Source organism: Protomyctophum bolini, assembly GCF_963924005.1.
Source record: "Protomyctophum bolini genome assembly, chromosome: 19".
NCBI classification, from domain to species: Eukaryota; Metazoa; Chordata; class Actinopteri; order Myctophiformes; family Myctophidae; genus Protomyctophum; species Protomyctophum bolini.
In genome coordinates this window covers 12,717,764-12,742,444 of record NC_137880.1, presented here as the reverse complement: position 1 = coordinate 12,742,444, position 24,681 = coordinate 12,717,764, and the positions used below count along the sequence as shown (strand labels likewise).

The 24,681-nt window shown below is 45.3% G+C and overlaps 1 protein-coding gene across 4 annotated transcripts in view; it reads right to left on the bottom strand.

The window, feature by feature from the left end:
• The window catches only part of arid1b (AT-rich interactive domain 1B), a 68,865-nt gene that overhangs the window by 11,973 nt on the left and 32,211 nt on the right, over positions 1 to 24,681 (bottom strand). The window contains exons 5-15 of one of the 4 annotated variants that reach the window (XM_080790764.1): positions 24,502 to 24,588; positions 20,257 to 20,433; positions 15,418 to 15,817; positions 14,398 to 14,679; positions 13,261 to 13,382; positions 11,818 to 11,936; positions 8,832 to 8,981; positions 5,311 to 5,520; positions 4,587 to 4,806; positions 2,682 to 2,802; positions 1,922 to 2,127 (exon numbers count right to left, since the gene is read on the bottom strand). In XM_080790764.1, coding sequence (XP_080646890.1) covers positions 1,922 to 2,127; positions 2,682 to 2,802; positions 4,587 to 4,806; positions 5,311 to 5,520; positions 8,832 to 8,981; positions 11,818 to 11,936; positions 13,261 to 13,382; positions 14,398 to 14,679; positions 15,418 to 15,817; positions 20,257 to 20,433; positions 24,502 to 24,588 — 2,094 coding nt within the window. The remainder of the gene's footprint in view (positions 1 to 1,921; positions 2,128 to 2,681; positions 2,803 to 4,586; positions 4,807 to 5,310; positions 5,521 to 8,831; positions 8,982 to 11,817; positions 11,937 to 13,260; positions 13,383 to 14,397; positions 14,680 to 15,417; positions 15,818 to 20,256; positions 20,434 to 24,501; positions 24,589 to 24,681) is intronic. The other 3 variants (XM_080790766.1, XM_080790767.1, XM_080790765.1) reach the window with 3 other exon arrangements.

Sequence of the window (24,681 nt, the reverse complement as noted above, 5' to 3'; positions counted from 1 at the left end):
GGCACTCTACCGGAATAATGTCAAGAATGGGTAAAATTAATTCACTAATTAATCAATCAATCAAATCAATTAAACTCTACAACACTTCTCTCAGCAAAATACAAGCACTCCATTCCCGATGAAACCGGTCGATTTGACACATGGCTCAAGTGTGTGCTGTCCAAACTGTGGGAGTAGCGTTTCCAAAAAAAGTTTACTCTAGAAAGAATAATAATGTGTTACTATAGTCTAGTAAACTGTCTCAGCGATATTGTCAGGGAGTCGTCTTTGTGTTGTCACAACTGTAAATAAACTGTCTCAGAAATGTTGAATATTTGGACGGCAGTAGACATTAGAGTTTTCTCTCAGTCAGTTGATTCTTTATATCCATATGAGTCAAACCAGTCAGTTTGTGGAGTGGGCGGTGGCTGTGTGTGTGTGTGTGTGTGTGTGTGTGGGGCAACAATGGTGGCAGCGGAGCCAATGGAAAGACGGGATGCAGTGTTGCCAGGTCCGCGAAGTGTGTTGAAAGGCATTTCTTGTGGGCTTGTTTGCGTAGTGTGTGTGTGTAGAGCGTTGCGTTGCGTTACAGCGTCAGTGCTCGTTTATATAGTAACTGCAACCTAGTGGTCGCAATTACTTGTTCACAAGGTGTTGCTTTGCAACACGATGTGAGCTTGTAAATTGGCTATTTTTAAAGGTACCCTTGGTGTGACACTGTCATGCAATGAAGTAAAAAGAAAATAGGACATTCACTTATGAAAAAAAAAATGGAGATACAATGTTTCTAACAAATGTATGTGTGCATGTGTTAAAAATAATCTAATACAGAAGGACATCATTTAGACAATTCTGTTGATTTGAATGCCCTATTTTCCAATTGCTTCTGGACCTACTTTTGGCTGCTGAAATGGACTAATTTTCCCTTAGGGATTAGGAGGGTTTGATCTTATTTTGAGCATAGCAACACATTTCTAAGACAGTTCCCATTTTGACCACAGAGGGGCACCAGAGCCCCATCAGCTTGTTGATCAGCCACTGCAGAAAACTGAAAAGGGTGCAGGCATGTAACATGGTATTCAAAATAAGAATGAAGCAGGCATTTTAAGAGGCAGTTTTGTGTTTTTTTCCTGCAAGTCTTTACAGAAGTGGTCCTCAAACATTTAAATTTCCAGGGAGACCCCCCCCCCTCCCCCCCATAAGAGAAGATTTGTGTTACAAATACAATAGGTCTAAATAATTAAAAGATGTCCATACGTTTGATATCTTTTACGCACAAAAATGCGTTGCACCGCGATAGGTTGCCACGGTATGAAACAGGGTTGAAGTGGTTAAACTGACTTTGATGCTACAGTATCCAGCTACCCACTGGAACCCTCTGACAGATCCACACTTTGAGAAGGACAGTTTCACAGAAGCTGGGGGTAGACAGGAGGAACGACGTGCTACACGGCAGGTCTCCACAGACAGAATCGAACATTGCAATTATGCGGTCGTAGGCACGCATTATCCGGTCCAGTTACCGGTGCACCTCAGGAACTGTGTTTTTAAAAATCTCTCCTTTTCGCTTCTGTGCCGAAGCTGTTCTATTTGGGGAAGTGCTTGGGGTAACACTTATCAGCAAAAAGCCTCAAACACAAACTCGGTGCCCCACGTTTATACCACATCAAACCACTTAAGCACGATATACCAATAGCGACAATAGACAATCCATAAGCTATTTGCACTATATTTTTTAATTTTTTATATTTGAAACAATGGAAGGCAATAATTAATCCTTCTAATCCAGTGGGTCTCAAAGTGGGGTCCGTGGACCCCCTAGTGTTCCATTAGGGACATCGGACACTTGCCAGGCCTGCAACTCAATACAAATTAATGATAGGGATCCTTGAAATTCGAAGGTTTGATGAGAACCATTAATAAATCTAACGTGTTCTCTCACCTTTCCTCTGCCCGCCGTACGGCTCTTTGCTGGGGTCGTACTGCAGGGGTCGCATGGAGGGGTCTGTGGGACCCCCTCCTCCTCCTCCTCCTCCTCCTCCAGGCTGGTAGGGGCCCCCGGCGGGCCCCGGCCCTCGCTTACCATGGAAGGCTGCATCGCTGCCCTCTGAGAAAGGGTCCTGAACACTCACACCACCACTGTTGTTCCTGAGACAAAGCATGAGTTTTAGATCACTGGTTCCCGACAATTATTTGGCTCAAGACCCAAATAAAGAGAAATTAAGACGTTTGCCCGGGAGCCAAACTAGTGAAAATAGCAGATCTACAAAGCTCACATCGCGTCGCTTCGCGCAAACACTGATGGACAAGGGATCTTATTCTACGGCATTCTCTCCTTATTGTTTTTCTCCTCTCATTAAATTCACTGTTGGACAGATACAGACTTAAATGTAACTTGAACGTACTTAAATCTTGAACACAGTCATTAAAATAAACACTTTCAACTTCCTGCTTGTAACTGATCCCACAGGGAAGGATATAAGCTATTAGATACAACAGCGTTTAGGCATCCTACCAGCCTGGAAACAATCCATTATCCAGCATTATAATTATTTCACCATTACTGTATAATAACCACTTTTCAACCCATCTTCATATAATTGGTCCTCACAAATGTTCATGATAAAATAACAGAGCATTTTCTAGATTGCAGTATTGATGCATTAACTACTTTCTTTCCCCACCACTGTGTTTAGCTGTACCTGTGGTGCTGGGGGGTGAGGTGTCCTGGGGTGGGGGGTTTCAGGTCCCCGGGGGTCTCAGTCATAGAGCTGCTGCCTGTGGACTGGGGGGTGGTGGGACCCTGCAGAGAACCAGAGTTGGCTGGACGGGGGAAGGAGAGAGAGAAAAGGAGAAACGCACAGTGTGAGTTTGTTTTAGACCTGAGGTTTTCTGAAAAAGTCACATTTTTATTAAAATTAATTATGTTGCTGCTGCTAGCATATACTGTATAAAGCAACAACTACACACAGTTCCCGGCTTGAAAGCTGCCCTAGGTAAAAAAAAACATTCAGGCAGGTGGATTTTGTTTCAGGTTGCCCGACAGGGCAAATGCACGTTTGAGAGAAACCTGTACTTGGATGACATGCAAGTGGCCTGTGAGACCTTAGTGTCAACCCCTGTATAACGATGTACAGCTGTTCCAGACAGACCCAAGTGTCGTTCACACTGAGCACTTTAACTACTGTATAAAGATTAACTAACTATTTCACCATTTTATATATATATATGTATAATATATCTGTTTTAACTCCATCATCGACTCGACTTCGAATGAAAATTATATTTTTATAGTTATAGCGTAAAATGTAACCAAATAAAACGTTGAGGTAAAAAATATAACTCATGTTGCTATATCAGTGGTTCTCAAACCTTTTCATGCCAAAGACCCCCAAAAATATATGAGTCCCCATCTGAAAATATTTGGTCTCAACTTCCAGGGACACCAAGAAGCAAGGATTCGAGTTAAAAATGTTCGCTTAAAAAAAAAGGTGTGAAATGTAAAATGGACCCATTTGGTTTCATTTTACGCTCTCAAGAGTTAAAAATGTGGTTACCAACTCTCCATCATTTAGCTGGGGACCAACTGGAACCCCCTCAATGACCACTGGTGGTAAGTAATAAAAAAAGAAAAAGTAATTAAAAAAAGGGGAAAAAAAGATTTGAAAAGATCTTGCAAAGACAGTGGCGAGAGAGGAAGGGAGGGAGTGAGCGATGTGGCCAGGCTTCTAGCCATGCTGCTCCGTGTTTCACATGTCAACAATAGACCCACACGCCTCCATCTGTGCCTGGATGCTATAATTAGACTGAGGGGGGAGGGGGGGGGGGGAGAAAGAAAAAAAAGGGCGAGCGAAGAGGAGAGAGAGAGAGACAGAGAGAAAAAAAAGTGCTGTGTCACTGGTGTGTGTGCGGTTGGTTTGCCGTGTGAAACTAGGTCAGCATGAGGTCAATGTTGTTCGCTCTGTTTCTCCTCAGGGATTCCCCTCCACCCCCCCCCCCCCCTCACCCCCACCGATACACCCTCCACACACCCAGCGCCTCTCTCTCTCTCTCTCTCGCTCTATCCAACAGTAATTTATTCCGTCTTGAGATCAAAAGAGTTCAGGAGAGGATGATGATACAGGAATTGGATTATCATGCACGCCACGCACGCACCCTCACACCAAAGACTGTGGCTCACACACACGTGCGCACTCTTTAAGCTATGGGCTCTATGCATAACTGCAATCTGCTTGTACCATATTTGGCCGTATATAATAGCCAAAGTATCAGAATCAGTCTTATTGTCACATCACAGTTTTACAAGTAAAAACGCGGGTGAAATGAGTATTTGTGCATAGTTTCCATGGCGTTTTACCTAGAAAAAAGGGAAGAAAGGGCAGGGGGGAGGGAGGGAGCAACAGCCAAAAGATGAACACCCCCCGTGCCCCCCACATCTGCTCCCGACTCCACACAGCGGTGAACACTGACGTCACCACATTTGGAGTGACGCCCCTGCACTCTTATTGGTCCACTCCCACTCGTATGCCAGTTCTCATGCGTGTCTCGCCCAGGCGTTTCTCCTCCTCTGAAAACAAAACGCCTGCGGTCTCCGAGGCTGTACTCACCGGGTGACGGAGGTTGGACCTTGGCAGACGGGGGCGTCTTCTTGGCGTCTCCTCCGGGCGCGCCGGGGATCTCGGACGGGGGCTCCTCGCCGCGCTCCACCTTGCACTCGAAGGCGAACAGGTACTGGATGTACTGCTTCTTCAGGGAGCTGGCGGAGCTGCTGGAGGTGCCCACGTTCAGGTGAGTGGACAGCTCCCGCCACTTCTTGTTCTTGTTCACCTGTCGGGGACAGAGTGACGCATGGATGCTGGACTGAAGCTGAATACAATCTCACCCACTGAAAGTGTTTGTATGTTGAGTTATTATTTATTTTATTGTCCTGGATGCAGTGTCCATATCGGCGACTAAACCTGACAAAAATGTTTGACTACTTTCTTCACTGACAAAAACTAAATGAAAACTAAATAAAAAACTATGATGACTAAAAATTCATCTAGACTAAAGTTTTAGGGAGGGACTAGTGGAGAAGTGATAAAAGACAAGTTATTTTATGCTTGGTTGCATGATAAAAAGCAGATTGACAAGTCTCGTAGATCGACGAGCTTGTAAATCCGCCATGTTCAGCATGCAACAAAGTGTAAAATCAGCACATTACCTTACCATGCCATCAAGGCCTGCCAAAATAAAAGATTTAGTCGACTTTCAGATGACTAAAATGTGGCTGCATTCAAAAGACTGACTAAAACTAAACAAACACTGCCTGGATGTCCCGGGGTCACTCACCATGGCCAGGCCTCCGATCTCCCTCACACACAGGTAGAGTCGACACAGGTCCAGGGGCTTCCGGCCCACGGCGGGGAGGAGCGGCACGGGCGTGCCCCTCTCCTCCATGAAGGCCAGGTAGCGGTCCACCCACGGCCTCCGCTCGGGCTCGCCGCCCATCTCGTACAGACGCGTGATCTTCTCGTTGGTCATGGTGGCCACGCTGGGCTTCTGGACGGACAGGACGGCAAAGACGGTCAGTCAGTCACAGAGAACACGTTCTGGGTTTTCATTTTTAGAGGTAGGAGCTAAAATGTGTCAAGTGCAACATCTTCCATTCACTCGTACCACTGTTGTGTGTCGCTTTGAAATTGGTCTCTTAAATTGTCGACTTGCATCTTAACGTGTCTTCATGCTAAACCATGAATACAATCATAATTATTATTTTTGATTATCAAACTGAAACTGTGTGTTGGAGGGGGGAAAAGCTAAAACAAACAAAATAAATATAATTTGAGTCCTTGTGAATTCATGCCAATAAAGCTGAATTGAATTAATTTCATTTCATGAAGTTATTTTGGGTTGACATGAAATGTATCTTCCATTTGTATCGCTGTTCCAGCTTTAGCTGTGAATACATGTTTTAAACGGTATAATATTTTGCTAAGAGTTGCTAACAATTCAGTTTAGGCCGTTGTGCGGCCTTCACATGAAGATTTTCACCGAAACCCAGGACAAACAATGTCACCTTTTGGCAAGCAGTGGTTGTATTGTATTTTGTAAGTACAAAATGTACCAGTATTTCTTCCACCTCTGCCAATAAGACTAAGTCTAATTATGTATTCATTATTTATTTTGGTAATATTGTAAAGCACTCTAGCAGACAGTGGACAGCAGCAAATGAACCAGGCGACCACACAGATGCAACTCATTTAATCCCTCGTTGAATGGCACAGTAAACTGTCACAAGCCAATCATTAATAGACATTAAATAAAGACACAACGATCAGACACCAACATAATGCATGCCGTGCATGCTGCTAATGCTGGGCCATATTACCAAGACATTCATGGGCCAGACGTTAATATTCAGAATGTTTTCTCTAAGCATCCTGGATGACACAGTTAAACCATATATCTCCATCTGTCTGTCTATTTGCTGGAGGCAGTTCCTGGAAAAACAGAGGTTACAGTTGGAAGCAATAGAGAGAGATGGAGATGAGATCAATCTGACAAATTAATTTCAGTCGTAAGTATACTTGGCCATATACTTATGAACAAGTATATAGGGCTTCAAGTATGGTGTACTGTACAGTGTATTATACAGTTGTAATAATAATAATAATAATAATAATGTATATTTGGTATTGTATAAAGCAGTGGTTCTCAAAGTGAGGTCCCCAGCAAAACAGTTTAACCACTTTAACCCTCTTTCATACTTGGGATATTCACACGTTGTGAGCTGAGTACATTTTCAAAACATTTCAAGCTATTTTCAAGATGAAGCCAAATAAAGTACATATCAATGTAGGCGTCCTTGACTTTAAAATGTTTGAGAACCACTAGTATTAGAGATTAGATGTACCCTGCAAGGTTTTAAAGACACTATGAAGGTAGAAACGTTAACATGCCCTGTCCCGTACACGTTTCTAACCTCCTCAGTACACTGAAACCAATCCCTGGCCACACTGGTTGCTATGGGAACACAGACTCTAGAACCTTGAGGATGCAGGCCCTTTTAGAACCTCAGGAACATTCCACATTTTAATGCGAAAGTCTCACACTTCACATTTTTAGACTCAAAACAAACACGTAGACTGGCAAACGTATTTTTAAAGCCGTTTGGACAGCCACACAGAGAACCATAAGAACAATACAGCAATACATGTACCGGTATTTAGTTGTTGAACGCGACTGTCAGATGAAAATCCTGTACCCTCCTCCTCATCTATTTTCAGACGGACCGAATGTGAAGTACTGACATAATTCAGTGGATTCCGAGTGGGTTTTATGGGCCTCGGGACCATAAAAGGTGGATAAATTATTGCTGTGATTTGGGGGACAAAATTCACAGACGGTCAAAACTGGAGTTGCAAGAGCTTTTTATATGACAGCAGCAGAAACCAGGGCTTTACGGCACAGATTATATGCTCCTAAACCGAAACATTTAGGGAAAGGAAAAAAAAACATCAAACAGACTACTTAGAATCTTGACAAACATGTGCTCCTGCCTCCTTACAGACTTTTGTTTTGTGGCAGCCTGTGCTGTCTTTAGGGGCATTCCAACGAGACCATGTGGTCCCGAAACATTCAGAAGCTAAAAAAATAAAAATATATTTACAAGAATAATCTGGACGTGATCAAAAAAGAAACCTCCCATTCCTACAAATAAACTGTCTGTAAGCTGCATTCTGAGCAGAACACGTGCTCACACGTGAAAAACATGTAAGGACGTTATCTGCTTCAAAACACACACAGATATACAACTACAACTCATGAGTTCTTTTTTAAGTGACACGACTTTGTCTTAAGTAGTTTAGAAGTTTGTACAATCCATGCCACTGCCAAGTGCCGACCCCTACTGTGGATGGTGTAGGCCAGTGGTTCCCAAACCTTTTAGCCCATGACCCAAAAGAGAAATTAGATGTTTGCCCGGAACCCAAACTAGTGAAAATAGCATCTGCAAGGTCTTTTTAGCCCCGCTTTGCACCGCATTGTGAAGTTGTAGATCGGCTACTTAAACATTTGTTTTCTAATGTATAGAATTTCTGAAAAAAAGCTTTTTTGGGGGGAATGTTTTTTGAAAATGTTTTAATAATTAAAAACAGTCAGGGTGCTGCTAATGTGCATGTTGGCTCACTGGAAACACTGCTACACCAGTAGGTCTCAGTGTGTACAAATGAGTTAACTTAAGTTATGGGGGCCCTTTGAGAACCACTGTACACTAACTGGAACAGAGGCTTAGGACCCAGCCAATCAGATGTTGGCTGGTTTATGGCCGAGCCAATCAGATGAGGGCTGGTTTAGGTCCCAACCAGTCAGACGAGGGCTGGTTTAAAACTACGGTAATTTATTGAGGGGCTATATACAGCTCTTTGGCCTAACTTGTGTCACATTTGCCATTGATAATGAAAGGAGAATTTACATCATATGTGTATGAGCAAATCGTCTTTTTGTGCCAACACAAACATTAAATGGCATTGACAATAGAGCACCGAAGTCTGACGTCACTTTCAGTAGAGGGTGCCAATACACAGGTTCATGTATTTTTTTGTTTGCATTGTAATCCCCATCGGAGTCGCTTCATATAAGAACTGTGTTTGAAAAATAAACCGTCCACCCTGGCCTTTCTGTCAGGGGAGTGGCTGTGCGTCGTTAATGATGTCCATTCATATTTGATACAGCCAGTTTCTGGAGAAAATGGAATTAATGTGGCACATGTGTTCCTTTATGTTACCTATGATGAGAAATGCTGTAGATAAAAAAAGATATATATATCCGAGAGTAAAAAGCCATTTTCTGTGTGCTTTTGAGGCACTTACAGGGCTGTTGGGAGTCCTGGGACAGGCGGGGCTGCTAATACTATCGCTGTCCACTGCATGACAGGAGGACAGTCCAGCAGAGCTGGGGGACATGACGGGGGGCGGGGCGGGGCTGGGCTGGGACAGAGGACAGTGAGAGCTGTAGCCGTCCTGTGGCAGGGGACAGGAGGACAGGGAATAAAAATGTGCTCTCACACACACACACACACACACACACACACACACACACACACACACACACACGTAGGACCACCTCTAGGGCTGGGCTGTCACGATTACATTTAAGTTGATGATCAATTGCCTTTTAGGCATCATACTCAAAAACGGCACAGGGCACATAATATGACAAATGACTTATACATTATTGACATATTTAATTATTTTATACATTCCCAAACATATGCACAAATAGCTGATGTACACGCTTACAAGGCGTCACTAAGTGACATGTTGCTATATCTACTATTTTGGGGAAATGTCTGAAAATGTATGAACCTTTTCCAACATGAAAACAATTATTATGCACAATAATTGTGATTATATTAAGTAATTGCAATTGGGCGATTATGTAATACTTGTGACAGCCCCCCTCCCCCCCGCACACACACACACACAGACACACACCACGCAGACACACACCACGCAGACAGACAGTATCAAGGCAGAAAAGCGGCCAAACCATTCCTCAAGCTAGGTTAGTGTTCAGACGAACACAGCCAAAGCAGGAGAGACAGATGTACACATCGCCAGGTTATATCCATGTGCCTGCCACGCAGAGCAGTACGGATTGGAGCACATCATCCATACATGTAATGGAGTAAGGTGTGCAACAGCTAATACAAATAAATAAATAATAAAATTAAGATCTGATGATGTGCTATTGTCAACTGCCTGTTTACAACACCGTTGTACAATAAAGTATGTAGAGAGTAGAGTTTGAATGAGACTAATCGATTCACTCGATTTAGTTTAAAAAAAAAGAAGAAAGTAAGGATGATCGCTTAGAAGATAAGCAATAGCTACAGTCCCGAATAACGAAGTCATTCAGAAAAGCAGACATAAATGGCTGGATGCAGAATGATGACTGTCCAGAGACAAGATCAATAAACACACTACTGTAGTATCAAAACACAGCTCCAGGCCTCTAATCAGCACCAACATGACAACACAAAGCAGGACAACAAGTGTCACACGTCACCTGCGCTACTGAAAGCTGTCGCATGTCACCGAACCTATAGACGGATTGCTTATATAGTATTGTAAAATAATTATGTCTTAATGAATTGAATAATACACAGGACAAGAATGGAAACAAGCCCTCTGAGCTTTTTGCGTTATCATTTCAGTTTTTAGAATTATTGTACTGTAGCTCTGCACTTTTTTGCAAACTGTTAATAAATTATTCAATCAATCAAAACCCCTATTTAGAGCATGGGTTACCAACGTTAACGCTCAAGACCCACATTTGAAACAATGATTTAGAGAAACCAAGAACTTTAATGGAAGACAATTGAGAGGCTGACAAGACATTCTCAAAACATTGCAGACAGTCGATAGTTATAACCATTCCATAATTTATACTAGCTCAGTCAATACCGCATGAGTCCAAATATTTAGAGTAACATTGGCCTCATTATAAAGCGAACGTCTTCTTTCGGGAACTGCATTTCACTTAAAGTGAGCCATCATCGACATTTGACTTGCTTTATTCACCCTTCATTTCTCACGGAAAACTATGTGAACAGATATTATTTAACCCATTCTGAACGGGAACCCGTTTTGGTGTTATAGCATCATGTTATGCTTTAGCTATTGAAAAATAGCAGATCTACAAGCTCATAGCGCGCCACCGAGTGGCGCGCTACGAGCTTGTAGGTCTGCTATTTTTTGAAAAATCGAAGAACGACTGACATTTTTAGAATCTGATCTCAGGTCAGAATGGGTTAATCAGACCAGTGTGTGTCCCGTGGAAACCTCGTATGAATCTGATCTCAGGTCAGAATGGGTTAAACTGACTTATTCAGGCAGAGCAGGTCACAGATCGACACAGTCCTTTGAAAGACACCCATCTTGGCACCGCATCCCCGATCAAACTACACCTTCTCTATTGGATAACGAGGCCAGGGTTGAGAGAAGGAATGCACACAGAGCCCAAAAATACAAAGTGAGTTTTCCCACGTCCGGATACAGTCTTAAAAGTAGCAGAGGAGAGACGCAGGGGAAGCAACTTGAAACCAAACTCAACGGGTGTGTGAGGAGAAACAAGACAAGAGGTGGGAACAGAAAGGAGTGGGTGTTCCGGAGCACGCTGTGACTTCTTTCTTGGTTTTATGGAGATGGTGGTTATTTTTGGTACGTGCCTTTGTCAACTCTCGAAACTCATTGAAACATCAGGCGACGCGTGAATGTACGTCAGCGAAGCACACGAACATGTAACGGCTCAAATTCACGAAGCACACAAACACGCAACAGCTCAAACTCCAGCGGTAAAAAGGATCCCATTTCTGAGCCATCTTCCCGGTTTCAACATCCAAAGTATTACACTTCGTGGCCGTCGGCTGGAAACCTTGTATGTCCAAAACCGTTACTTTTCAGGAAATGGAAATGATGGATCCAGTGTACTTATTGAGTCACAGGCTCTTGTTAATACTTTATTTGTTAAATATTTATAAAACCCACAGATGGAAATAGACCATGTACTGCAAAGGCTCACGTGGATCGGTTACCACTCTTGTAGGGCATTCATTTAGGAATAAATATAAATCGTTGAAATATGAACCTGGAGATACCAGGTTTCTGCCCGACAGCAACGACTTGTCAAATACTTTTCCCCTATTTGTAATTAAAGGAGCTGCGTTTGTCGCATTTTGCTGTTTGCATTCGTCAAACACATGCTGTTAAGGGCATGCGCAGAGGGAGGCGGGGAAGCATGGATGATTGACGGGGTAAACAGCCAGTCTGATTGGTTAATAGATCTGGAACTTACCTTGGATTTGGGTGGTTCTGATTTGGGTGGTTCTGATTTGGGTGGTTCTGCGTTTAGGTCCACCCTCTGCTTGGGGTCCGGAGGACCGCCCATCCCCTCTGGTGACATCATCATTGGCCCTGGATAGTGTAAATTAGACTCAACTTCAAAATAATAACAACTAGAACTGCACTCTATCGAGTGCCTACTTATTATGCCTTTACCCAAGTACTGTCGACCGCTACGAACTTTCAAATCTCAGCCTCTCTGTAAAACATTGAAATTAATTACGAAGGTAATTACGATATGTTTCAGTGTTGGTAGGGGAACAGGTAACTTACTGTATGCATGTACTGTATACATGTATGAGAGTTGTAAGGCTTTTTTATGCGTATGCTCGGAGGTATATATACTGATGTTGATGGTGACGTAATTAAGATATGTTTCAGATTGCATACATGTATACATACTGTACAGACATTACCTATAATTCACCGTACACTGAAACATATCCTAATTACGTCACCATCGACAGCCAGTTATAACCCGACACTGAAACATATCTTCATTACGTCACCATCATCATCAGTATATATACCTCCAAGCAGACGCACATTCGTACCAGCACGACCACGGTACCTGCTCTCTGCTTGCGCAAGTGTTCAACCTGGGGTGTCCTTGAAATTATAAATGTTGAGAATCACTTAACTCTGCAAAGAAATTTGGTGCAAAGGGAAATCCCAGCGGACCTATAGTATAGACTGACTCCAATTAACATAAGTGTAAAAGGGCTTAAAGGGGAGTTCTGCAGGAAGCGACAGTGACAAATAATAATAAAATATATATTTTTTGCACAATTTAAGAAGAGCTTTAGCGTTTGACCCGCTGTGTGGTTAAAACACTGAGGAACGCTCAGTATGTTTTTTTTTTATGTTTTTATTTTCTATACTTCCAGTGGTCAATGGATTAAGGTCATCGTATTACGGTAAGAATACAGGTTGTCCGGAACGTCCCTTTAAGTGGATAAGTAGAGGTCATTGAACTAAAACAAGATGAAGGGATACTACCAAAGATAGTTAATTTAGGAAGATAGTACATCCCGATTGGAGACACTAGACGAGACATGGTACACAAATCCTACAAATGGTCTCCTAAGTGGGCGCCGGTGTCAGTCAGACGGCAAATCTCACGGACGTCCCGTTTACTGGTGCTAGATCCCACGAGTGTGTGTTGCTGGGACAGAGAAAGGTCGATAATAAAGTAGATTTTCTCCTGATTTGCCTCTCTAAATTTAAATATGAAAATCTTGGGAATATTGCGTGGCTTGTGACGATCGGATCCAACATTTAGTTCAGTGACCATGGAGCTAAAGAATAGTTCACCTTCACTCTTCCATAGGGCATCTCCTAAAAAGGCGTTTGCGTCTGTCTTGGGTCCGACTACTACTACTACTACCGGCCTTACCTGATGGCGGGGCGTTGTAGTGTGGCCCCTGGGGAGTCATCCTCCCGGAATTGGTTCCCGTCTGCTGGCTGTAGGGGGCGCCTCCTCCCATCGGCCCCATACCTCCTGGGTAGCTGCCCTGCCTGAACACCAACAGACAACACAGTCAAAAACTGAAACGACGATGACTCATATGTCCAGCTGTGCCGTCAGAGAGGAAGCAGAGGGTTACGGTTCAAGTTGACATGGCAGCCGTGCAGTTAGTGCGGTCATCACCACATCTGAAAATGCAACAAGGTGGGGGGGGGGGGGGAGAGAGAGAGAGAGATAGAGAGAGAGAGAGAGAGAGAGAGAGAGAGAGAATATCTTGGGGAAAAAAGAAAGTCAAGCACGTAAGTAAATCATCGAATCCTAAGAAAAAGAAACAAGCAACGCTACTCAAAGAGAAGAATTGAACACGGCAATGTATCAACGAGTTAGTTGGAGAGGAGAGCTTGCGGTTAGTTAGTCAGTCCATCCTGTGTGTCAGTGATTCAGCTCCAGCTCAACAGTTCTATCAGTAGTTCCATTAGTACTGTTAGTACAAAAAGCCGCTGTAAGAGGAAATGAAAAGGAATCATGAAAGGAACCGTACCTTAATTATTGCACGAATGTTTTACATTACCGATGATAATTATTTCTGGTAGTGTATTCTGGATTTTTCCTTCTCAAAAATGCATTAGCGGTTCCTTAACTAGAGGCTCTCCTCTTTCATATTCATGCCACCGCTATATTTGCATATTTACAGAGAATGTCAGACTACACCAACGTCGCTTGAATCTACCACATACTGTAGAGTGCTTATGGAAGCAATAACACTGAATGGCAATAGGTACAAAAATGCCAACGAGAAAATATATCATATACTTATATTGATATGTATATATTGTAGAGTACGCTGAATATTTATTCATCATCTCCATATATATATTTTGTGTGTGTAAATCTATGGACTTTTTGTTTGCTTTAAACGTGCCACAGTGGCCGCCCCTCACTTCACCTTTTTTATATTATGATTTTGTGTATCTTTATATTAACAATAGTACAATGTATTGTTGTGTAGTAACAATGTGTCTGCCAGGCTCCTCCTGTAAAGACTAAAAGCCCCCCCACACCTACCCATAATGCTCTGGGGCAGGCAGAGGCGCCGCGGGGGGCCCCCCCTGAGCACCGCTAGTCTGCTGCTGTTGGGAGGAGGGGTGGTGGGGGTGATGGGGGTGGTGGGGGTGGGGTTGAGAGGAGGGGGGAGGAGGAGGAGCAGCAGGGTGGTGGTGGTGAGGGTGGTGAGGGTGGGGATGATGGGGCGAAGGAGAGAGCGCAGGGCGCGCGCCCGGCCAAGGCTGCTGCTGCTGCTGCTGGTGGTTGCTGGAGGGATAGGCCGGGGAGCGCGCGTAGGGGGGCCTGTAGGGAAGAGAGGGGAGGGGGTGAGGGGGAGGGATGTCGGGAGGAGGGGTGAGGGTGTGCAAAAAGTGAAACAAAAGATTGTAATCGCTTTTCAATCTTGAATCTTTAATGAATACGATATGTAAGTATCGGGTGGAGACCTCATGTGTCCAAAACTGTTCGTTTTCAAGGTTCAAATCAAATTAAAAAAAACAACAGATATACAAGCTACAGATGTGTCACAGCGGGTTTCAAGCTTGTGGATCTGGTACTTTTGATGCACTTGTGTGACGCTGCAGTATGATCAGGTAGGGCTTTAATTTACGGAAAAAACTCAATAAGTTAGAACAGTGGTTCCCAAACTGCACAGCGTGCACCCCTTGTGGTGCGCGAGTGCCTTCTAGGGGGTGTGCGACATGAAAAGGCTAATGGTGGTGCCATGGTTTTATATTAAATGTATTGACATATGATGCCAATATATGGCAGTATATGCAGAATATAGCCAATGCTGCATATACAGTATATGCCATATTCAGGTTCATATATGTGGATAAATAGGAAATATATGTCTCTATATAGCTTATGCCATTTATATTTCCATGTAGGGGGAGCGTCAGCTAGGTAACAGGGTGTCCAAAAAGGTTTGGGAACCGCTGAGTTAGAACTTAGAATATGGAGATAAGAGGTTTCTGCCCGACAGTAACCATACATATTTGAAAGCGACGGTCCATGCTTGAGCCCCAAACATAACCTCACCTGGCCTGCAGGGAAGAGGAAGTGGACGAAGAGTTATTGACCCCTGGCATGGCGTTGTTGGTGGAGCCCGACTCGGGAGGCTTGCGACCGGCGGCGTTGGGCGCCGGAGGCCTCATGCCCTGGCCCGCGGACTGAGGCATACCGGGGGAGGTGGGCGCCACGGTGGTACTGGGTCCTCCTCCTCCGCCGGGGTACGGGCGCCCGGCCGCCCCGCCAGCTCCGGGACCCGGACCCAGGCCTCGGCCCCCCGGCGTGGAGCCGCAGGGCTGCCCGGGCCCCTGGCCGTGCATGGGGCTCCCGGCGTTCATGCCCAGGCTGTTGGCCACGCCGGGGGCTCCCGGACCGCTGCTGTAGTTGGCACTGGGGGCCCCGCCGTAGTGAGGCGGGCGGGGGTAGTTACCTGGAGGAGAGGGAAGAGGTGGGGATTAGGGGGAGGGTTAGGAGAGGTGGCGGTGACCTGTGTTGGTGTAAGACACAATAAAGTGTTTTATTCCTGAGCAGCATTACTGATAACAATGACTGGTGGTACAGTAGATGGAGACGCCAAGAATATCAACAGGGTAATACATTATCAGTATCACCTGATGAAATTTGGCACAGGTTCCAAAAACAATGTCTTTGGTCACTACAAACCTAACCCCCCATGTACTTCAGTTCACCAGGGTCCCCTAAGGTCTAGACGTGATGCCCTCCTTTGTCCTTCTATATCTATAGCATATCACTTTGTGTCATCATGTAGCCGATCTACAAGCTCTTTCAGATCTGCTTCGACAAATGTTGGCCTATTTTTTATGTCGTGCCCAGAAGAATAGAGACACTAGGATTCATGTGGTTTGACATACTAGCTAGAATCGCAGTTCAAGGCAGTTTCAAGACAAACAAACAAAAAAGTCTCTGTCGTTCTTTCGGTCACCCTTACAACCCACCCTCAACCCCCTTCCAGGCGCCGATAGCTAGAACTGAAGCTATGCCAGCCTCTGTTTTACGCATAATTACCACTCTGATTTCCCATCCTGTCTCGCTGCAGCAGCAGCTGCTAGCCTGGGAGAGATGTGCGCAGCCTGAGTGAGTATTGCCTCATGTTGTTCTGCTGCTCGCACTCCCTGGGGAGTATAGCAGCCCCACATCTCGCTCCGTGTTGCACAGTCAAAATCTACCGGTTGCTGTTAGAATTTGGCTTCAGAAGCATGTAGTAGTTGCCCCACACAATTATGGACACACAAAATACACACACACACACACACACACACACACACACACACACACACACACACACACACACACACACACACACAGTCAGCCATCACCACTAGATATGATTATTGCTATAATTAAGTACCGTGTCTGTGATGCTGAGCAGGCTGTTTTAAGGTGGCAGTGTGAAACACGGCCTTAGGCTATGTTTGTTGGTACGGTTTGATTTCTGGACAGCAATGCAGGCTGTTTTGTCAGCTGAGCCCCCGTCCCCCCCCGTTGGTCTTCTGTTGCTGAGGTAGACCGTAAGGGCATTATATGTAATAATGCGGGCAAAGTGGAAGTGCAGACGCCAGACGGTGTTGGATTACATTGGAGGTAGTGTGGTGGTCGACGAGAGATTTGACCACTACTGAGAAAATAATTCGTGCTCGGTAAGGTCTCACAGAGAGAGTCTAATTCAACCAAAACATGATGTTTTTTGGCCCAGTCCGTCTACATCGAATCGAAATAATGTATCTTTAGCGTGTGGTGCTGAAGGGAACTAGTCCATCTCTGTATCTGTCCCCTAAAAAAGGTAGAAAAAGCTGCCAAGTGCATACAGTGAACCACAAAGCCAAGCACTGTTGCCAACATTATCACATCAACGATCTGTAGGGTGTAGGCATTGTTCAAGATGCATGCATATCATTGTAGCCCATTGTAAAGGAACTAGAAGCTAGGCGCGCTCATGTCTAACGCCACGCATCCGTGTTGTTTCTATGGTGTCCGGGTGAGAGAGACACACACACACACACACACAAACAAACCGTACATTTTCAACAAAGGCAGTGATGAGACTTTTGCCACTGACCGTGTTGTTTCTCCGTGAATAAGAGAGAGATGACGTAGAGCAAGGATAGAGAGAGCTAGGGAAAGTACAGGGAGAGGGAGCATCACTGCAGTTCTAGGAGAGCCCCGCTGTGATTTGTCAGTGGAGCCACCAAGCTGGGTTGAAAACGCAGAGGTGGAAGCAGTGGCATTACTGGCATATCACGGACACAAAGCTCAGGCGTGACAGCACTTCCGCATGCTCCACCAGAACTGCGCACAAATCTGCGATAAAATTTGCGTTGTGCTTATTTGCATTGTGGCCGTGGAATTCTCTAGAATGTAATAATATGATAGAGGAAAGCAACTCACACTCACACTACCACTCCCATTACACTAAAACTGACAATTAAGACAATGGCTGCCAGCATCTTGGAAGCAGGAGTGGGGCAGACGTCCGGGCCAGGTACACACTTATCCATCGCTACATCGGGCATCAATAGGTGAAGACCTGTTACGGGTGGTCCCTGCTGATCCGCCTACACGCGGGGGTCAGCTGCTTCAACTCATCCATGATTGATATAAAGTGGGTCTTGGCAGACAACGCAGCATGCAAGTACGGCGAGCCTGTGCAGACTGCTGAACATATAATTACCACCTGCCCCCTATATATCAGAAGTCAGCCTCTTCTCGACCGAGGAGCAGAGACGAGGGCATGGCTACGCAACACTGAAGTAGTAAGAAGAATAGACACGTTTTCCATTTCCATTTTCAGATGTGTAGGCTACTACAGTATATGTAGGTGGATTCAAGCCAGTTAAGTCTAACAATGGCATGGCTACCCTGTGCAAATGAAAAAGTACTTAGTCAAGTTACAGTAATTAGCCGCAGAGTCTCGTTTAATGGAGCGAGTGTCACTCCCATTTATGTATTATGTGAAGCCAATACCTCGACTCTGGCCGTTTCAGTGCAAACCTTGATTTCAGCTCATTTCAACAAAACCACTATATGGTAGGAGCCTGGAGGTGCATTTCCTTCTTCTTTTTTTTTTTTACAACCCCAGATGGTGCATCTGCTCTCAATGGCCCAGTGTTCTTCTCTTAACATTTTAAATTACACATAACGGATAGTTACATCAGATCCTGCCTGATTCCCATCATGCTTTGCACCAGCTTGTTGCTAGCAGGTGTGAGCAGTGAATTGCCTCATGTCCCCATGCCCCACAACGTGTACCACCAGCCCATCCCCAGCATGACAATGCCCCACAACGCGTACCCAGCACCACAATGCCCCACAACGTGTACCCAGCACCACAACACGTACCCCAGCACCACAATGCCCCACAACACGTACCCAGCACCACAATGCCCCACAACACATACCCAGCAACACACTGCCCCACAACGTGTACCACCAGCCCATCCCCAGCACCACAATGCCCCACAACACGTACCCAGCACCACAATGCCCCACAACACGTACCCAGCACCACAATGCCCCACAACACGTACCCAGCACCACAATGCCCCACAACACGTACCCAGCACCACAATGCCCCACAACGCGTACCCAGCACCACAATGCCCCACAACACGTACCCAGCACCACAATGCCCCACAACACGTACCCAGCACCACAATGCCCCACAACGCGTACCCAGCACCACAATGCCCCACAACGCGTACCCCAGCACCACAATGCCCCACAACACATACCCCAGCACCACAATGCCCCACAACACATACCCCAGCACCACAATGCCCCACAACACATACCCCAGCACCACAATGCCCCACAACACGTACCCAGCACCACAATGCCCCACAACACGTACCACCAGCCCATCCCCAGCACCACAATGCCCCACAAAAATGGCAATTACAAAATTACAGTCCTACACTTTTTTTTCCCCTCACAAGCACAGTAATGCAAACGTGAGAGTGCGTGTGTGTGTGTGTGTGTGTGTTTGTGTGCGCCGATGGCATTGGGCACGTGCACGCGTGTGTGTGTGTGTGTGTGTGTGTGTGTGTGTGTGTGCACGTGCGTTGTGCATGGCAGGCCTCAGTTCTCAGCAGCAGGCAATGCTCAGTCAGTATACCCGGGCATTCATCATAGCCGCGCCAGCCCGGCACGCAAAAGCACACAAGATGGATTACCATAACAACCAAGTGAAAGTGAAGCCCAATTCCGACGAGCGTGCACATGCGCTCATGCACGCGCACACACACAGTTGGTTCTTGCCGTCAGCTGAAACAACAGTGGATTGTTGATGAATGGAGAGATCCTGGCTGTCGGCTCGGCTCCATTAGTTCAGAGCTCTGAGTCATGGACAAGGTCTCATAGAGGAGGCTGCATGGAGCTCTCTGCCTCCTGCTCTGATGAAGACCTGTCCACAACAGTTGGGACTGGTCTGAATGCTGACAGACATTAGGTGGAGAAGCTTGAGTAGTTAGTATCCAGTAGAAGACTGTGATATATATATCTCCGTGTGGGGGTCCCCGGAAGTTCGAGGGGACCCCCGCGAAATGACAATGTTACCGTGTGGGGGTCCCCAGAGGGTCCCTCTACTGTACTGTACTGTACTGTACTGTACCACCCGAAATCATCGTAGTTAATATGTTTAGTTAATATGTGTTAGGCTGCACAACAGTGACACTTGGTGGTGAAAACCAACCAAACACAATTTTCGTGCTCGGACACAGCCAGCCAGCCAGGGACCCAGGGACACACAAAGCTGTCTATAGGAGTGGTTGCACCACTCAAAAACAAAGATTCTACTAATTAACCCTTGAGCATTACATTTCGTGATTACATTCCACCTCCTCCGAGCCTTACCCGGGGGTCCGTACTGTCCGACTTGGGGCCCGTACGGAGGTCCTCCCTGCTGGTAGGAGGCCTGCTGGTGCATGGGTCCCCCCGGGGTATGGTGAGGGGACATGGGGGGTCCGGACGACTGGGGGCCAAACTGGGGCCCTGCTGGGGCGTTTCGCTGGATGGGAGTGGGAGGGAAGCCTGCAGAAAAACAAAACATACGAGATCAGCTGTGTTGTGTGTGTTCAGGACAGGAACACGTGTGTGTGCGTGCGTGTGTCCAACAATGGAAATCACGTTTCATAACACCCGCCACAACGGATATGCTGTAATGGCCAGCATCCGTTTGTCTGCTTGCCTGTTACAGTGATAAGTCGGGAGTCAGGACAGCCTGGCCTCAGTCTTATTTGCCCGACTGACTGGCCACCGATACAATCCCGGTTTTCAGAGAGTCCTAGATTACCGATTAGCCTATCGATGTTTTGACTGATATTTTGTCAATATATTTTATACCTTTAGATTATTATTATTGGTTTTTCTGCATTTATTGATGGTACACACACTACACAGTGACATATGCTTATATATAGCATGTGTTGTGGGTGTAGCATCTCTATAGCTTAAATTATAAGTCATCACATTCGCCTGATTTTCAACACAAAAATTGAATATGAGTGCATTTTCAGTTCCAGATGTTTGTGGTCTTATCTGATGAAGGCGTCCTATTCTCATTCATCTGAGCTGAGCCGATGTGACAGCAGACCATACATCACCACAGACTATAATGGAGAGACTGCTGTCTATTGGAATGTGGAATCATTATTACATGTGATAAAAATAATACGAAGCGTGGCCCTATTACACTGAAGCTGCTCTCCACGTCAGGCATTCTTACTCTTGAACCTGCTTTTCCCCCATAAGCAGTTCTACCCTGGTGTTCCTAGTTACCATACGGTAGGTGGAAATGTTCAAAAATAGTCTCTACTAACTCGTCGTGAGCTTGTAGATCACTTCACCCTTTAAAACCGAGAAAGCATCTGTGTCATTAGAGATTCTAGTGTTGGCTGTTCAAAAATAGCAGATATACAAGCTGCACTGCGAGCTTGTACATCTGCTATTTTTGAAGAATCCTGAAAGTGTTATAATTACCGATTGAAAGGGCATTTGTAGTATCGGTCTCAGGTCTTAATGGTTTAAACTATAATGTACTTCAATGCATGTCAAATAGCTAAAACAGACAATCTAAATCTAAAACAGGTTTAGATTGGCCGTTTTTGCAGAATGTTCTATTTTATGCCAAAACCTTTAGCAGATTTAGTTTTTCTCAATCATGTTGTACTCCTTCAAAAAGAGTTTGCTCTCCCTGAATAAATATTATATAATGTCGTTCTATTCTTCTTCTATTTTGGGCTACCATGACATGGTCAGAATGGGAACGCCACAGTGCATGTGGTTCCGTGGTTAAGTGAGCCGTCTGCCCATTGTCTGCTCGTATTACTCCATGGCCACACACCAAAGCCACTCGGGACGAGAGAGAGAGTATCAATTAAATGCCTAAAATATAAACATACGTGTCATAGCCAGGTGCAATCAAAAAGTGATTCACGTTGACTTAAATCCAGATACCAATAACGACCGCCTGCTTTCACAGAGGAAAATGAGCCTTGTCCAACAGGCTAGCTGGCTGGATATGTGCTATTAGTCATAGTGCTCTCTCTCCGGGCGGCAGCGAACACTGGGCCGTCACAGAGGTAGTGACAGACACTACAGGCAGGACCTGATGTCACACACTAGCCATGTGAGACACAAAGCCAGGCCTCCACCAGGACAAGCTCCTCCCTGCCTGCGTGATATTAATATCTGGGATTTATATAGCGCTTTTCAAAAGTACTCAAAGGCACTTTACATGTGAGGGGGCCAGGGTAGAGAACATAGAAAAGGACGACTTTGTTAGGAATGGAAATGAATAAAAGATACAAATTAAAAGCAATAAATAAAAACACTACAAGTAACAAGTTGAAGTCAAGTGTGTATTCCAATCCAGAGGGAGGGGGCAGCCACAGAGAAAGCCCCGTCACCCCCGGTTTTGCGCTTGCTCTTTTTGGCGACCTCAGCGTCACTGGACCTGAGGGAATGGGATAAGACATGTATACGTGGAGTAAAAGAGTAACTAACTTAGACAAGCTGTTCCCCAGTTTCCCCAGGATAAGTAAAGCTTGAAATGGGTCATTCTCGTTGTGAAAGAAAACTGCTTAAATCTGCTCTAATCCGAGACCGCCTTGGAAACATGAACGAGCAAAGTCAATATTAATGCTCTCTCTCCCTTCCCTCGACCGCCCATGTCCAGGTGGTGCTGTCTGGCCTAAAGCTGGAGGGAAGGTTTCTCTGCTGACAGCTGGACAGGGGTATCAAGGCCAGGCAGCAGATCTGGAGGCAATCTGTCACACAGCCTGTATTGTGAGGCTATGGAAACCACCAGTGGTGAAAAGTAACTAAGTACATTTACTTAAGGTACTGTACTTAAATATAATTTTGAAGCATTTGTGCTTTACTTGAGTAGTTCCAATTTTCAGTCATTTTACTTCTACTCCACTACATTTCAGAGGCAAATATTGTACTTTTACTCCACTGCAATTATTTTGAAAACTTGAGTTATTAGTTACTTTGTAGATTGTAATTATCACCAGTAAGACGCCTGAGGGCGAGAAGCGACCTCGCCCTAAAGGGCATCCGTCTGGGTGACAGCAGACTGCTGGGCGAGCAGCAGTGGGTCAGATCAATATATGGAATGAATTCTGTACTGGCCATATATGGAGCATGTCTTCAGTGAGTGTACAGGGTTTGATGAGGTCAGATCAACATATGGAATGTCAGAACAGGTCAGCTCCATACATGGAGATCCAAGGGTTTGAGGTTGGAGATCAGATGTAGAGTTCCTGGCCAATATTGATGACATCAGGGATCTCCATATATGGGCTTAATATGGATGACATCAGGGATCTCCATCCCTGATGATGTCACAAATATAGTAGTATATAGTAGCCTTTCCATAGGGCAGGAGCCTATCTCCTGTTTCTGTACCGTGAGGCAGCTTGATGTACAAGTACACCCCCTGGACGTGACGCTAGTATGTCACAAAGCATGACCGTATATGGTCATGCCTGGGGTGATCAAACAACACACTGACAGGAAATGCACGATTCCATAATAAATGACAACAAAACATACATTAACCACTTAATATACATATACATTTCGGGTATTTTCAAAGGATTTGTATACATTTGAAAACTTGCGAGATGGAACATTCTGCATAATGAGGACTTTTACTTTTGGTAAGTTCACTCAAGTGCATTTTGAATTCCGGACATTTACTTGTAACGGAGTAGTGCTATATTGCTGAATTGATATGTTTACTTAAGTAAAACAAGTACTTTTTCCAACACTGGAGACCACATGCATGCACACATGCATGCACACAAACACACACACTACAGCCTATGAAAAACAGCTGAGGAGAAGCACCCACCAGTTGACTCTCTCATACATACATCAACGCACCGATTCGGAGGAAGGCCTGCGAGTGTCTGATTCCATAAAATCCACCCGGCCAACAAATCGTTGACAAAAATGTGCTTTTCGTCAACGGCATACAAAAGTGATTATGAGGTAATTTATGAGGTCAGTTCAGGGGCAACGTTGTTGCCCTTAGACACTTAAACGTAACAACTTAAACCCTATATACCTCATTGACCTAGGTCGCCCAGGGGTCATGTTTTTTCCTTCTACTCCAAATCTCTTCGCTGACTCTACTCCGTCTTTCAACGCAATTGGGGGTCGATCGCGGTGAAGGATAATATTCAAAGGTTAGTGAAAACGTTCTGAATCTCTGGCAAGGGCAGCTTAGACCAGGGGTTCTCAACCTGGGGGGGGGGTTCTTTTTGGCAACTGAATGGCTGGAAACGGAATTTACATAGTACATACTGTATAGTAGGCCTACATGGATAAACTTTCCTTAATGATTATATGTGGTTTTAGTATTTATTTATGTATGTATTTTCTCTATTATTAAGGTTATTGTAGGGGTCAATTTCTATTGGTGGTGAGGAGGGGGGGGGGGCAGAGTTGGGGTCGCCAGACATGGCCAAAGGATTTCCGGGGGGTCCCCAGCCAAAAACGTTGAGAACCCCTGCTTTAGACGATGTTCTAACTCTGGCAGTCGATGCGTTCCAGTTTGACTGTGTGGAGGAGGGTGGGTGCGAGGCCTACCTCTGTCCTGGGCCATGGGGGACTGTCCCAGGGAGGCATGGGACACATCAGACACACTGCCCGGGGTCTGGGGAGCCATCTGGGCCCCTGCATGGGAGAGGAGGCTTAGTGTTAACATCATACAGCACACACACACAGTGAGAGAGAGAGAGAGAGAGAGAGAGAGAGAGGTTGATCGTC